A 14701-nucleotide genomic window follows, 5' to 3' on the forward strand; every position below is an offset into this window, starting at 1 on the left:
TTCAAGTACTGTTCTATACTTTTCTTTCGGAAGAATTCAAAATTTAACTGTCTTCAAATGAATGATTTCCAAATAAATTGATTTGTTTATTTGTGTCTCCAGGTCTTTGTCTAATATTGCCAAGAAATATAATGAAAAGAACAAAGAAGGTACTTTTTTTGTTTTTAGTCAATCAAGTGATTGTAAAAGGTGAATTAAAAGATACAATAAATATAGAGAAGAAGAAACTTGTACCTTGTATCAGACTGTTTATATGTATAATTATCTAATATATCTTCTATTCTCAAGGAGGTAATAGTCAAATCTAGGATAAACAGACATGTAAAAAGATGGTTTCAATATGTGGAATCTAGAAAAATAGTAAAGATCTTATTTGCAAAGCAAAAATAGAAACACAGCTGTAGAGAAGAAACGTATGATTACCAAAGGGGAAAAGGCAGGGGGATGGGGTGGATTGGGAGATTGGTATTGACATATATCTACACTACTATGTATAAAATAGATCACTAATGAGAACCTACTGTAGAGCTGCGGGAGCTCTGCTCAGTGCTCTGTGGTGACTTTAATTGGAAGAAAGTCCAAAAAAGGGGGATATATGTGTATGTATGGCTGATTCAGTTTGCTGTACAACAGAAACTGACACCACAGTGTAAAGCAGCTATATTCCAATTTTTTTTTTTTAAGGTAGTTTTGGTGTAATAAAGGGCCACAGTATAGGTGAGAGCTCAGAACGGAAGGGAGTGACAGCAGATTGCTCAGGAGTCATACTAGAGCGTGGACATAGTCAGTCCCTCCATAATTTCCAAGGGCTGGCATATAAATGTTTAGTCAGATCAGTAAGTAGAGACTCAAATGAGCAACATGTGTTATAATAATGTGACATATTTGGTTAATAATCATGGATTTCATTTCTTTCAGATAAACCATGGTTTGATTTCAGAAAATGGTACCAAGTTATGAAGAAAGCTATTGATGAGAAAAAACAAAAGTGGGAGGAAGCCAGGGCAAAGTATGTTACCTCTTCTAGCTTTAGATTCACCGACTTTATTTTTCAAGTCTATTGCTTTACATCTGAAAGCTCGAGTTTCATCAGTTCAGACTCACCAGCATTATGACCCTTTTTTCTAGAATTAACCCCTCTGTCTAAACTTTTTAAAATATTTCTATTAACTATTAGTGAGTGAGTGAAAGTCGCTCAGTTATGTCCAACTTTTTGCAACCCCATGGGCCGTATAGTCCCTGGAATTCTCCAGGCCAGAATACTGGAGTGGGTAACCTTTTCCTTCTCCAGGGGATCTTCCCAAACCAGGAATCAAACCGGGGTCTCCTGCTTTGCAGGCAGATTCTTTACCAACTGAGCTATCAGGGAAGCCCTATAATGTCCTTTTAGGGGCGTCCCTGGTGATCCAGTGGTTAAGATTCCACACTGCCAACGTGAGGGACGCAGGGTCCATCTGTGGTCAGGGAACTAAGATACCACATGCCACACGGTGTGGCCAGAAGATTTAAAAAATAGTAATATTAGTGTCCTTCTCCTGATCCAGAATCCAGTCCAGGGAGCTGTATTGTACCCAGTACTCGTCTTTTCGTAATCTGCATGACTCTTCTCTGCGTTTCTGGTATTCCTGCCTCTTTCGTTTCCCACAGTGGCTCAGTTCCCATCTGCGCTTCCCACTATTACAGAAGACTGCAGACGTCAGCCTGTGTCGTGTATAACTGGACTGTTCCTCCAAAATAAAGTTTCCTATAAAAATCCAAACAAAGCAAAGCAGAAAGAGAGTAGCATGTTTCAGTCAGTCTCACTGTTTGACCTGGAGCTCTCCTCCTCACGTAGGTCCATTGTTGTTGTTTAGTCGCTAAGTTGTGTCCAACTCTTCGTGACCCCCATGGACTGCAGCACGCCAGATTCCTCTGTCCATGGGGTTTCCCAGGCAAGAATACTGGAGTGGGTTGCTGTTTCCTTCTCTAGGGGATCTTCCCGACCCAGGGATCAAATCCGCATCTCCTGAATTGGCAGGCGGTTCTTCACCACTGAGCAACAGGGAAGCCCACCCAGGTCCACCGTGGCAGAGTGGAAAGAGCATAGCATTAGAGACAGTGCAGGGGTGAATCCTGATTGTTTAAAACCAGCTGTTTAACTGCGGCCTCAGTGCACTGAAATGTAGTTAGCTCATAAATTTTCAGAGATACTGTGTTATGTAGTAGAGGGTACATTGCTATAGGTTTCTGATTTGAATGGGTTTTATATCTGTTCTTGGAACTTTGAGTCTCTGTGAAACTTTGAAGAAAAGGTTAACATTTCTGTAGTTTATGTCATTTTGCAACAGTACTCATTTGCTCAAGTCATTTTATATCCCCTGAGAAAAATCAAGATTCCTCAAATTAGTTAAAATGATAACTCCAGTTTCTTCATCAGTAAAGTAAGGCTAATAATGCCTCCTTGATATTCTTAATCAAGAACTAAATTTCAGTGTTTGCAGATAGAATTAGATTATTTCTCCCCTGAATTTAAGAGAGCTTTTAAATCGAGAAACAGACTTCTGGGGATGAATAAAGCGCTGTGGGAGAGAGGATCCTTGCTGAAGAGGGGAGGAGATGGGCAGTTTCTTCCTGTTCAGGTTGGACAGATAGTGAGGGTGAGCTTCTGGCAGCTGTGGGCACCCGGGGAACGGAGGCCTTCCTCTTTTCTGTTGGAGAAGGAATGTCTTTAGTCATTGGCTCTCAGCAGGCACAAGAGTAGCAGCGAGAACACAGGCTGTCCTGAGTTCTTAAGTAATCTTGGAGAACCAGCCATCGGACCTTTCTTTTCTGGTGCCGCTGGGGTGGTCCCGGCCAGTACTGAAAGGCTAGGTATTCAGAGGCCATGCCACTTGGGCATCTCAGGGTTGAACAGGTGCCCATTCGTGAACCCAAACCAGGCACCAACTTACACTTCAGACATACCTGTTAGAGCCCAGATTCTTCCTGCAGTGCCTCAGTCAGCTGTGCATCAAAAGGCTCACTGACTTGTAGCTACTTTAAGGGAGAATTTAGTGACCAAAGAACGTATGTCTAGTTTCAAAGTGGCATTTTCCAGATGGACACCAGGCCTCTGGGAAGAGTTTGTCCAGGGGATCTGTTACCAAGATCCTTCGTAGAGTCTGTGCTTTGGGATGACTGAGATGACTTCTAAGTCACTGCTGACTGCTCTGTGGGCACAGGGCTCCCATGTATGCCCGTCACCTGTTCTGCCCTTCCCCATCTCTGTTGTTGACATAAATTTCTAATTTTTCTCTCTATTCTTCTAGACATCATCTTCCATATTGTCAGGTAAAAGTTGTTAAAGTATTTTCTACAGCACAGCATAGGTCTCTCTATGCATGGGATTGTGAGCAACACTAGTAAACTGTAGTTGAAAACCTAAAAATAGCTTTAGAGAGTGCTTTGACTGCCAGTTTTCATGGAGGAAAATTTAAAAGCATGTGCAGATCTTTGCAGCCTTTTAAGTTAGGCAAAAATTTTCTCAGATATGATACCAAAGCCATGATCCACAAAGGAAAAAAAAAAGACAAGTTAGACTTCATCAAAAGAAAGAACTTCTCTTCTAAAAATACTGTTAAGAAAAGCTACAGGCTAGGAGAAAATATGTTCAAATCACATATCTGATAGAAGGTTTATATCCAGAATATATGATTTGTATCCAATATATGGTTTGTATCCAGAATTATTTTCGTATAATAAGAAAACAACTCAGTTTTTTAAATGGGCCAAAAGTAAGTTCACACAGAAACCTATATATGAATATATAGAGATCTGTATACTTCATTCACAAGAAAATGAATGAAACCTTGTGGCCCAAAACTGGCAACAACCCAGATGCCCTTCAGGTGGTAATGGGTAAACTGTAGCATATCTGTAAAATGAAACACTCTTCAGTACTAGAAAGGAACAGACTTCTGATACATCCAGAAATATGAATGAATCATAAATACATTATGCTAATGAAAGACTCAAAAGGTTACATACGGTCTAATTTCATTTATATGATTTTCTGGAAAAGGCTAAGCTGTAAGAATAGAGAAACAGATTGGTGATTGAGACCAAGTTTAACTGAGGATCAGGGGAGGAGTTGACCTTCAAGAGGCATGGGAGATCTGAGAGTATGGAACTGTTCATGGTGGTGATTATACAACTGTATGTGTTTGTCTAAACTAGTGCAGCTATACACTGAACAGGGTTGGTTTTACTACATGTGAATTATACCTTAATATACAGCAGTGGGGAACCAAATCTCGAGGGAAGACTGGACAGACAGAGCATATAGGACCTTGTGGCTTCCTGGAGAAAAGCCACCTTGTGGCTTCCTGGCTTCGTGCTGGGCCTCTATTGTTTGTAGTTTTGAAAAGAGGTAAACAAAGTAAAGTAAATGCTTAAAGAAGGACTGTCTGACGAGTGTTAATCATTTTTGATGGCCCACCTTTCCCACCTTCTGGGCATATAACCTCAAGGAAGTAATAACACCTCCTTGACTGCAGCGTAATTGCAGCCTGTACGGGCATTTACTATAAATGGATAAGAAAATCTATCTAGATGAGGTAGTCACAAGACGTTTTTAATAGTGGGTTTATCTAGGGAGTGGGATTAAACTGTTTAGGGAACTTCTTTATTATTAAGAGATTTTTTACCTTGAATATATTGTCACTTTTATTATTTGATAAATAACAAAAAGATGTTTGAAAGAATCACAAATGGCAAGCTCTCTGAATATTTAAATGTGGTATGATTTAGTTCACATATAATTTTCAGGAAGACCATAACCTATTCACCGTGATTACACCTCTGCATTAGAAGGCAGGCACTTACTGTTCACTTTGCACAAGTTATCAGAGTCAGAAGTACCACTACCTTATCTGCAGCAGAAGGGTGTTTGGCCAAAGACAAGGAGGAACAGTTTCTTAGGTGGCCTCACTGTATGAGAACAGGCGACATGGGAATTTTATGATGATGGTATAATCAATCATTTCTTCATGATCTTATGGCATCTGGGAGGTTTTGTGTGGAACTTATCCTTCCATTGACTTCCTGCCTCCTGCAGTGCCACCCTCTTACGTCTAAGTCATGAGTGCTGTAGAGACGCGTGTCAGCAGGTCATTCTAAGTCAGAACTATTATATGAGTATCAGGAATTTCAGATACTGCCATTGAGAAACTTCTCTGAAGTGTGTTGAGGCCCATTTCATCTCCATCCTGGTCTAAATGCGTCTTTATCTTGGCAGGTTTCTGTGGAAAGGTGAAAAGCCACTCTACTACTCAGCCATTGACAGGCCAGTAGTGTATAAAAGAAGAGGTGAGTGGGGTTTCGTCTCGTTAACACCAAGTAACAGCCCAGCTGTAGAAAGCTAAGTGTTTTAAATTGAAAAGTGAATGCATAAGTCCTTTTCTCAGTTGTTTAACAAGTGTCCCATTGCACATCCAGAGAAACGTCCTTCTCTGTAGGAAATGTCCATAGAAATCTATTTCAGGAACATTGCAATATTCAAACAGAACTTAAGTTCTTGCCAAAATCTTAAATGCTATATACATCTGTACTCTCAGAACTCTTTATTTGGAGAACTGCGTTTTTTGGTTTTTGGTGTTTTTTTGTGTGTGGTAAAATACACATAACATAAAACTTACCTTTTAGCCTTTTCAAGTAGTTCCTCGCCATCCCTCTTCCAGTGTCAGTTTCCCCTAGTTATGCTCTTATATCACCATGGAGCGTTTATCAAAACTACTAAACCAGCGTTGGTGCGTTACTATCAAGTAAACTACAGACCTCGTCATTTAACATGAGTTTTTATTTCATTTCTTTTCCCTTCATTTCCAGAAATGGTGGTGAGTCTTCAGAAACAGTTCAGCACACTGGTGGATTCAGCACCAAACGTTGAAAAAAAAAAGCCTTCAAGTTTTCAGTTCAACTGGACTGAAGAGGACAGCGAGAGGCCTTGTTTCCATGGGCATAGCCTCCAGGGAGTCCTGCAGCAGAAAGGCCAGTCCCTGACAACCAAGAATTCCCTCTACTGGCTGAGTACACAGAAGTTCTGTAAAAGGTATGCAATGCTCTTAGAAATAATGGGATAAAAACCACCCTGAAACCTCTGGTCTGGCCTGAAGCAGTAGTCTTTTCTCATTAAAAAAAAAAAAGGCCACCTATGATTTAAAGGAGTTGGTCATAATGAGAGGCAGATGGGTTATTGGTTGGACTTTAGAAGATGGTGAGCCACCCAGACCCACACATGGGACAGGAAGTTAGGACCTGATGCGTTAGTACCATCTGCTTTATCTGCCTGCAGTCAGTCCTCGGGGGTTAGTGGGGAACCTACACCTTTGTGCTCTTCACATGGCATGATCAGTGCATTTTTGGATGTTTTTAATGGGTATAATCCTGTAACATAAGACAGTTAGTTACAAATAGACCTTGTTATAATCAGAGATGAAACAACCAAGACTTTTTTCTCTACATGAGTTATAAGGCTAAGCAATACACTCTATGCATCAAGCATGGTTATCACCATGGTTTTGTGTACCAAAATCGTCTGTCAAATTACCTTGCCTATTTAGTCCATAGCCTAAAACCACATAGTAAGCAAAAAAGGGTCCAGCTAACCAATAAAATGGCTACTGAGTCCGTAACTAACGTATATACACTCTTCTCAGGAGGCCCTTTAGTCCCTCACTCTGCTGGGAGGTGTGTGTCCATCAGGCTGAGTTGTCTGATTTCCAGATTCCTCGCCATCAGAAGATGCAGAGTAGGTGGGAGACTGAGAGGTATCTGCTGCTGAATGTCTTGACAGCAAATATAAGTGGTACCCGTTTGACAAACAATAGAGGAACCAGCCGCAGAAGCAGACAAAAGAACTCAAATTACAGTGGTCTGAAGTTCATTCATGACACACAATAGCTCCACAGGACTAAATAAACTTGACCCTGTATCTGCTTTAGCATGTCCCCAAATTATGTGCATTCTCTTTGGGTTTGTTTTTCTTACCTGTATTTTCTAGTATTTCCACAATAAAAGTGGACAACTTGTCACCATATAATTGTAAAGGCTTTTGAAAATAGGCTGAATGTTCTCTGATTAATAATAACCAAATAATATATAACTCAGTTTTAAAAGATGTCTATCCAAAATGGTTAAAATGAAATCTTTTGATCCTTAACAGAGCAGATCTTCAGCTATATGGAGAATTTTGTTATGCAGGAGGACTCAGTTTTGAGGGTTCAGAAGAGACAAGCATTGTACTGGGAAATAATTTTGAGAACACTCAGGCCTTGAGAACTAAGCAGAGAAAGGCTGTGAGAGCCCTTCAGATCATGAGGGTATTTATCCTTCTTGTCTGAGGCGGAGCTAACAATCTGGATGAATTTAAATGATTGTATGTTAAATTTGGTTTTATCACTTAAAACTTTAGGAAAATTTAAATTTTCCGAGTTTATGATAAGGGAAGTGAGTGAAGTGAAGTAGCTCAGTCATGTCCGACTCTTTGGGACCCCATGGACTGTAGCCTACCAGGCTCTTCCCCCCATGGGATTCTCCAGGCAAGAGTACTGGAGTGGGTTGCCATTTCCTCCTTAAAAGATACTGTTGTTGATTCAACTTAGAAATAAAAAGTCCTACTGTACACCTTTTCTTATCTTTTTGTTGTAAAAATAAAACTTTCTTTATGGTCCCTAGGCAAGGGAAACAATATTTTTACCCTTTTTGTGATAATATTTTGTCTGAAAGAATCTTTCTTCATAGAGCTAAAATTAAAAATTAGAAAAGAAGAAAAGAGGGCACCTTATTTGTGAGAATTCATATAAATGGCTTATACTCTGTTTCCATTAAACTAATCAATGCACAAACATTTGAGGCTTTTAAATTTCCTACTAGTGAACATAGTTGGGTATTGGCTTTTTTGTATATTATTAAAATAGATTTTAAGTGAAAATTTAAAAATCAGTTTTAAAGGAGTATAGGGAAAGTGAACATTTTTGAGCCCTTACTTTGTGCCAGCTATTGGATAAGTGCTTAATATATATTCTCATTCAATCCTCTTTTCCATCTTATGAGGTAGTTATTTTTTTCTGTTTTGCAGATGAAAGAACCAAGAGTAGTTATCCATAGTCACATCTGATGGGTGTCTGAGCTCTATGGTGCAAATGCAAGCATTCTTTCAGGAATTTAGGGCCATATTTGTTAACATAAATCATTGTCTAAATGCTTATACCATCTATATATTGTTCACTTGTTTAAAACTATTTATTATGGAAAACTTCAAGTATATTCAAAGGTAGAGAGCACAGTATAATTAACGCCCCCTACCCATAGTCACCCTCACATTAACAACTTTCCACGTGGCTAGACTTGTTTTCCCCATACCCTAGCCAGCTCACTGCTTTACCCCTCTACTCCCAGATTATTTGGAAGCAAGTCCCAAACTTCATAATTTTCTTAAAGCCAGAATACTATTAATCTGACATTAAAAACTAGTAGTAATTCCTTAATCTCATCAAACATGCAGTCAATGTCTAGATTTTCCTGATTGTCAACAGTAAGTTTTTAAATAACTCAGAATCCACATAAAGTCTTTACATTGCCGCTGGTAGAGATAGCCCTTAAATGCTTTAGTTCATAAATTCCCCCTTTATCTCTTTTATTTCCCCCTTGCAGTTTACTTATTGAGTAATCCAGGTCATGTGTCCTGTACAATTTCCTGTAGTCTAGATTTTGCTGATTACGGCCCATGACACCTTTTAACGTGTTCCCCTTTCCCCCTGCTTCCACGTTGGTGTAGGCAGAGATTGGCAGAGTTACTTAGCAGTTTTCATTAGTGTTTTAGAGATTGGATCAGATTCAGGTTCTACTTATTACTTTAAAATAAGCAAAATTGCTTCATTAACTCTTCCTTCTATAATACAGAATTGCAACATACATTATTAAGCCTGGTATCCTATTTTGGTTGGGAGCTGGGGATTATTTTGCTGGTATGTTTTCAGTATGTCCAGAATCTCTCCCTGTGTGCTTTTGTTTGCCTTGACAGTGGTAAGAGGGGGGGCCCACCTGGAGTGGAGGAGGAGCTGTGAGAACTGGCTATGGACTACCTGTGTCCCACGCCTGATGGCCACAGACAGTGCTAACATTTTTTTCCTTTATAAAATGTAGGATTCCTTCCAGGTTGTTCGTTTCCTTCTAGCTCAGAGTACTATCTTAAGTCTAACCATATACAGTTTTTAGGTTATTTGGGGGATATTCAAGGGACCAGTGCATACCTTTCTAAATGGCTCTTTAAACATGGTGTCTTTTTTCTTCCCCTTCTAGCCATTGTAAGCATGTGACAACCTACGAAGAATCCAATTTTTCTCTGAGTTACCAGTTTATACTAAATCTCTTCTCCTTCTTGCTGAGAATAAAGACTTCCTTTCTCCATGAAGAAGTGAGCTTAATAGAAAAGAGACTTTTTAAAGCAAAATATAATAAAACAAACAAGAAATCTTCAAGATCCAGGAAAACAAGAAAATATTGAAAGAAATGAAGTGGAAACTTGCCAGGGAAAATATTTTAATAATGAAAGTAATGTCATTGTAATATAAAATTCTAGAGAATGGTGAAAAATAGAGTTTTATTACGTACACGTACATACATACAAATACCTATATCAAACAAAAATGTATGTTGGAAAACAGGTGAAATTTATTTGAATTTATTTTTAAATTATGAATGTTCTCGTTAAAATGTTAAGTAAATGGTATCCAGGAATTTGTATTCTTTGTATTTTAAAAAAACACTTATTTATTTATTTGGCTGCACCGGGTCTCAGTTGCAGCATGTGGGATCTTTAGTCGTGGCATGCAAACTCTTAGTTGTGGCATGTGGGATCTAGTTCCCCAGCCAGGGATGGAACCTGGGCCCCTGAATTGGAAGCTCAGAGTCTTAACCATTGGACCAGCAGGGAAGTTGCTTCATTGTATTTTAAAGCTAAATTTTCTTTTTAAACTAGGTCACGTCCTTACTCTTTACACCCCAAAGTAAATCCCAGGTGGATCAAAGATCTAAACGTTATAATCTTTTGTATATACATGTATAAAGTCTTAGAAGAAAACAACTGTGAATGCTGTGATGATCTTGGAATGGGGAAGGACTTTCTAAGATGTCTCAAAACCAGAAAGCAAAAGGAAAAGATTAATAATATGACTACAAAGTCAAAGGCAACTGAAAAGCTGGGAAAATACCATTATAGTGTACAGTGAACAAAGGGATAAGTCCTTTAATATATCAATAGTGCTTGCAAAGTAATAGGAAAAAGATGGCTGAACAAAGGATATGAAAAGCTAGCTTTCTGAAAAAACAAAAGACAAAGGCCAAGCTAAAAACAGGGTAGTCAGTGTCACTCATATTAAATGCAAGTTACAGAGATGTTTCCCGCATATTAGGTAGGCAAAGATTATACAGGTGTCTAATACCTGGTGTGGATATTGGAAAAAGGCATTCTGATTTCATCATTCGTTTATTTGTGCAATCAATACTTACTGAGCAACTTCTGTGTTCCAGACACACGCTAGACCCTGGAGGTACAGTACTGAACAAGGCAGGGACAGATAGTATACAAATAAATAATATTGGGCGCAATGAAGTGCAGTGAGGAAAAGGTAGGGTAAGGGATGTGTGATCAGGTGGTCCCTTTAGTTCAAAGTAGATGAGAAGGACGGTCTGGAAGTGACATTTGAGCTGAAACCAGCCTGTGTGAAATGCAGTCGAGGGGGCAGGCCGTGTGGCCATCCAGGGGGAGATCATTTCAGGCACAGGACACGGTACTCGGCGTCTACCCGGGAAAAATCAAAGCATCTTTCCACACAAAGACTTATACACAAATATTCACAGTAACTTTATCTGAGATTGCTAACAGATAAACAGCCCAAATGGCCATCAACAGGTGAATGGATGTGGTATATCCATACAAGGGAATACCACTTAGCTGTAAAAAGAAACAAACTATTGAAATAAGTCACAACACCAGCTAGAGAGAGGGGCAAGAGATTGAGGGGGCTATAGAAGAAACATGTCTTTATAAGACTTAAAAAATTGCCTTCCAAAGACCTGAACCGGAAAATTATTTGTATATGAGCTTTATGGAATCAACACCATGATCTGAAGTGCTGTAGTACTTGAGCGGAGTAAAGAGCTCAATTTGCTAACAAGCCCTCCAGGGTGATTCTGATACACAGTAGAGCAACAACCACTGCCCTCAGGGCCATCCACACAGCGCCCAGCTCCACCTGCGCCCTCCATATCTTCGCCGGGAGCAGGGGGGTACTTCTGGAGCCCTTCAACCCTCGGGGACCCTCAGGGCTGAGCAGCCATTTCTTCTGTGCTGGTATCACCTCACTCGTGTTGACACAGGGCACCCTGTAGGTGGTCTCTTCAGGCCTTCTCTGCCTAAACACTTGGCTCAGCTATTTCTAAACGACAAAGGAATATGATTAGGAAATAAGCAGAAGCGGGCACAGTGCCACAATGGTTGTACGAACAGCACCCAATAGGAGCATAGAAGGGGAAGAGACACCGCTGGGTGGAGGACGACCTTTGTTCCCCAGCAGGCTGCCCCTCAGGAATCAAATTTTTTCAAACTGATTGCCCATTCAGGGGAAGTGATAAATTATTTTGCCACTAGAGTGACTTATAGTTGTTGATTTGGATGGACTCTCTATTATGAACAAATCTTACTTAGTTTTTAAATTAAATCAGCACTGCAGTGAAACAATTTTATAATTTAGGTCACCATGGTAGCTCAGTTGTAGCTCATGGTAGCTCACTCGTGGCTCAGTTGGTAAAGAGTCTGCTTGCAATGCAGGAGACCTGGGTTTGTTTCTTGATTTGGGAAGATCCCCTGGAGAAGTGGCAACCCACTCCAGTATTCTTGCCTGCAGAATCTCACAGACAGAGGAGCCTGCCAGACTCCTGAGCAACTGAGCACATATACCTCAAAGGAAGTATGGGAGAATCAAGTGGGATTTCACATGGTCTCAGATCTGGAAAACATTGTAATAGTGTGAAATCAGAGACTTCTAGGAGATGAAAATAGAATACACCAGATATTTCTGGGAAAAAAAGAGTCCTGAAATCATTTTCTGTCTTTGAATGATCAGTCTAAGCTGATGGTCATGTAAATAGAGCACACATGTGCTGAAAATGCTAAAAATTTCACGTTTTTAGTTGCAGATCATCAAAACGTGAAAAGCACAGCTATGTAACATATTAAATGTGCATCTGCCTATCTACTTATTGAACACTTTAATATTTCTCATTTAATATATCTAGATAAGTATCTGCTATAACTATAGCAACAAAGTTTTGCTCATTGTAGACTAAAGTAAGAAATCTGTATGCAGGTCAGGAAGCAACAGTTAGAACTGGACAAGGAACTACAGACTGGTTCCAAATCGGGAAAAGGAATATGTCGAGGCTGTATATTGTCACCTGCTTATTTAACTTATATGCAGAGTACATCATGAGAAACGCTGAGCTGGATGAAGCACAAGCTGGAATCAAGATTTCCAGGAGAAATATCAATAACCTCAGATATGCAGATGACACCCTTATGGCAGAAAGCAAAGAAGAACTAAAGGGCCTCTTGATGAAAGTGAAAGAGGAGAGTGAAAAAGTTGGCTTAAAACTCAACATTCAGAAAACAGATCATGTCATCTGGTGGAAACAGTGACAGACTTTATTTTGGGGGGCTCCAAAATCACTGCAGATGGTGATTGCAGCCATGATATTAAAAGACACTTGCTCCTTGGAAGGAAAGTTATGACCAACCTAGACAGCATATTCAAAAGCAGAGACATTACTTTGCCAACAAAGGTCCGTCTGCTGCTGCTGCTAAGTCACTTCAGTCGTTTCCGACTCTGTGCAACCCCATAGATAGCCTCCCACCAGGCTCCCCCGGCCCTGGGATTCTCCAGGCAAGAACACTGGAGTGGGTTGCCATTTCCTTCTCCAATGCATGAAAGTGAAAAGTGAAAGTGAAGTCGCTCAGTCGTGTCTGACTCTTCGAAACCCCATGGACTGCAGCCTACCAGGCTCCTCCATCCATGGGATTTTTCAGGCAAGAGTACTGTCTAGTCAAGGCTATGGTTTTTCCAGTGGTCATGTTTGGATGTGAGATTTGGTCTATAAAGAAAACTGAGTGCTGAAGAGTTGATGCTTTTGAACTGTTGTGTTGGAGAAGACTCTTGAGAGTCCCTTGAACTGCAAGGAGATCCAACCAGTCCATCCTAAAGGAAATCAGTCCTGAATATTCATTGAAGGGACTGATGCTGAAGCTGAAACTCCAATACTTCGGCCACCTGATGCAAGCATCACCAACTCAACAGACAGGAGTTTGAGTAAATTCTGGGAGTTGGTGATGGACAGGGAGGCCTGGCGTGCTGCAGTCCTAGGGGTCGCAAAGAGTTGGACATGAATGAGCAACTGAACTGACTAAAGTAAAAACTTTAACCTTGTTAAACATGTATCTTAAAAAATTTAAATCTGGTGAAAATACAACGAGCGTGTGTTCCTACTAGAATACAGAACATCGGCCCAAACTGTTCATTAGTCTACAGGGAGAGCTCATACATTTTGAACATAGTTTTGTTAGTTCAGGTTCTTGTTTCTTTTTTTTTTTTTTTTCAATCTTTCCCCTGCCAAAAAAAAAAAAAAAATGCAGGTTTCTTTAGTCAGTTTGAGATTCTGTTAGACTTAAAAGCAACAGGAATGTCTCCTTCCTGCCAGCCCTGCCTGCCGTGGCTCCTCTTGCAACAGATCAATCATCATTGTCATGGGGAAATAATGATGGCTCAGCGGGGAGCCATGCAGTGGGGAGCCATGGGTTCCTTATCCCACTGAAGCATGGCTCTTCCCTCCGGCCTAAAAGCAGCAGACCTGTCACTGACACTCCGAAGTGGCACTTCTACAGCCCAAAGGAGGGAGGCCTAGCACTGACGGACAGAGTATCTGTAGTTCTTTGTTATCTCTTTGGGTGCCCCCCTCCCCATATTGGCACAAAGCCACCTAAGGAAATTAAAAAAAAAAAAAAAGCAGTACTAATTCAGTCCTGGATTGACAAAGGAAGCTATACTGCTCAGAAGGAAAGAAGGACCATTATTTCTGAGTCTCAAAGAAAACCTCGAGCAGAATCTCCAGTGTGGCAGCTATAAAAAGTTCTGCGAGTTATTATGTGTTATTGTGTTAGTCACTCAGTCGTGTCCGACTATTATGTATTATTGTGTTAGTCACTCAGTCGTGTTCGACTCTTCGACCCCATGGACTGCGTAGCCTGCCAGGCTTGTCTGTCCATGGCATTCTCCAGGCAAGACTACTGGAGCAGGTAGCCCTGAGAGTTCTTCCCAACCCAGGGATCGAACCCAGGTCTCCTGCCTTGCAGGCAGATTCTGTACCATCTGAGCCTCCAGGGAAGCCCCTATTATATACTGCAGGTAGTTTAAAATGTTTTAAAATGTATGTTTTTATCTTGAGTAGGTAGCTGGCAACTTTTTTTTGCTGGCAACTTTGTAAAATTTAAAATGCCTCTGCAATCTTGAAAGCTCAGTGAATTCACAGTATCAAGTCTCACAGAATGTTTCACGGAGCTCCCTTGTTTGGGGCCCTTGTGAAGTATTTAAGCATGAAGTGACTTTAGTGCCAGACTTGCCTGATAATATGC

General features: G+C 40.4%; 1 protein-coding gene across 9 annotated transcripts in view; it reads left to right on the plus strand.

Annotated features, from left to right (window-relative positions):
- The window catches only part of TAF1B (TATA-box binding protein associated factor, RNA polymerase I subunit B), a 55176-nt gene extending 45420 nt beyond the window's left edge, over positions 1-9756 (plus strand). For all 9 annotated transcript variants that reach the window (XR_015135771.1, XM_086323500.1, XM_086323502.1 and 6 more), the window contains 5 exons: positions 103-149; positions 919-1009; positions 5255-5325; positions 5845-6067; positions 9319-9756. Coding sequence is in view for 8 of the 9 variants with exons in the window: in XM_086323500.1 (XP_086179626.1) it covers positions 103-149; positions 919-1009; positions 5255-5325; positions 5845-6067; positions 9319-9523 (637 nt within the window). In the remaining variant the exon portion in view is untranslated. The remainder of the gene's footprint in view (positions 1-102; positions 150-918; positions 1010-5254; positions 5326-5844; positions 6068-9318) is intronic.
- Positions 9757-14701: the final 4945 nt, after the last annotated feature.

This window comes from Bos grunniens, chromosome 11 (genome assembly GCF_055505025.1).
Source record: "Bos grunniens cultivar Pamir isolate PY7600 chromosome 11, Bosgru_T2T1.0, whole genome shotgun sequence".
NCBI lineage: Eukaryota > Metazoa > Chordata > Mammalia > Artiodactyla > Bovidae > Bos > Bos grunniens.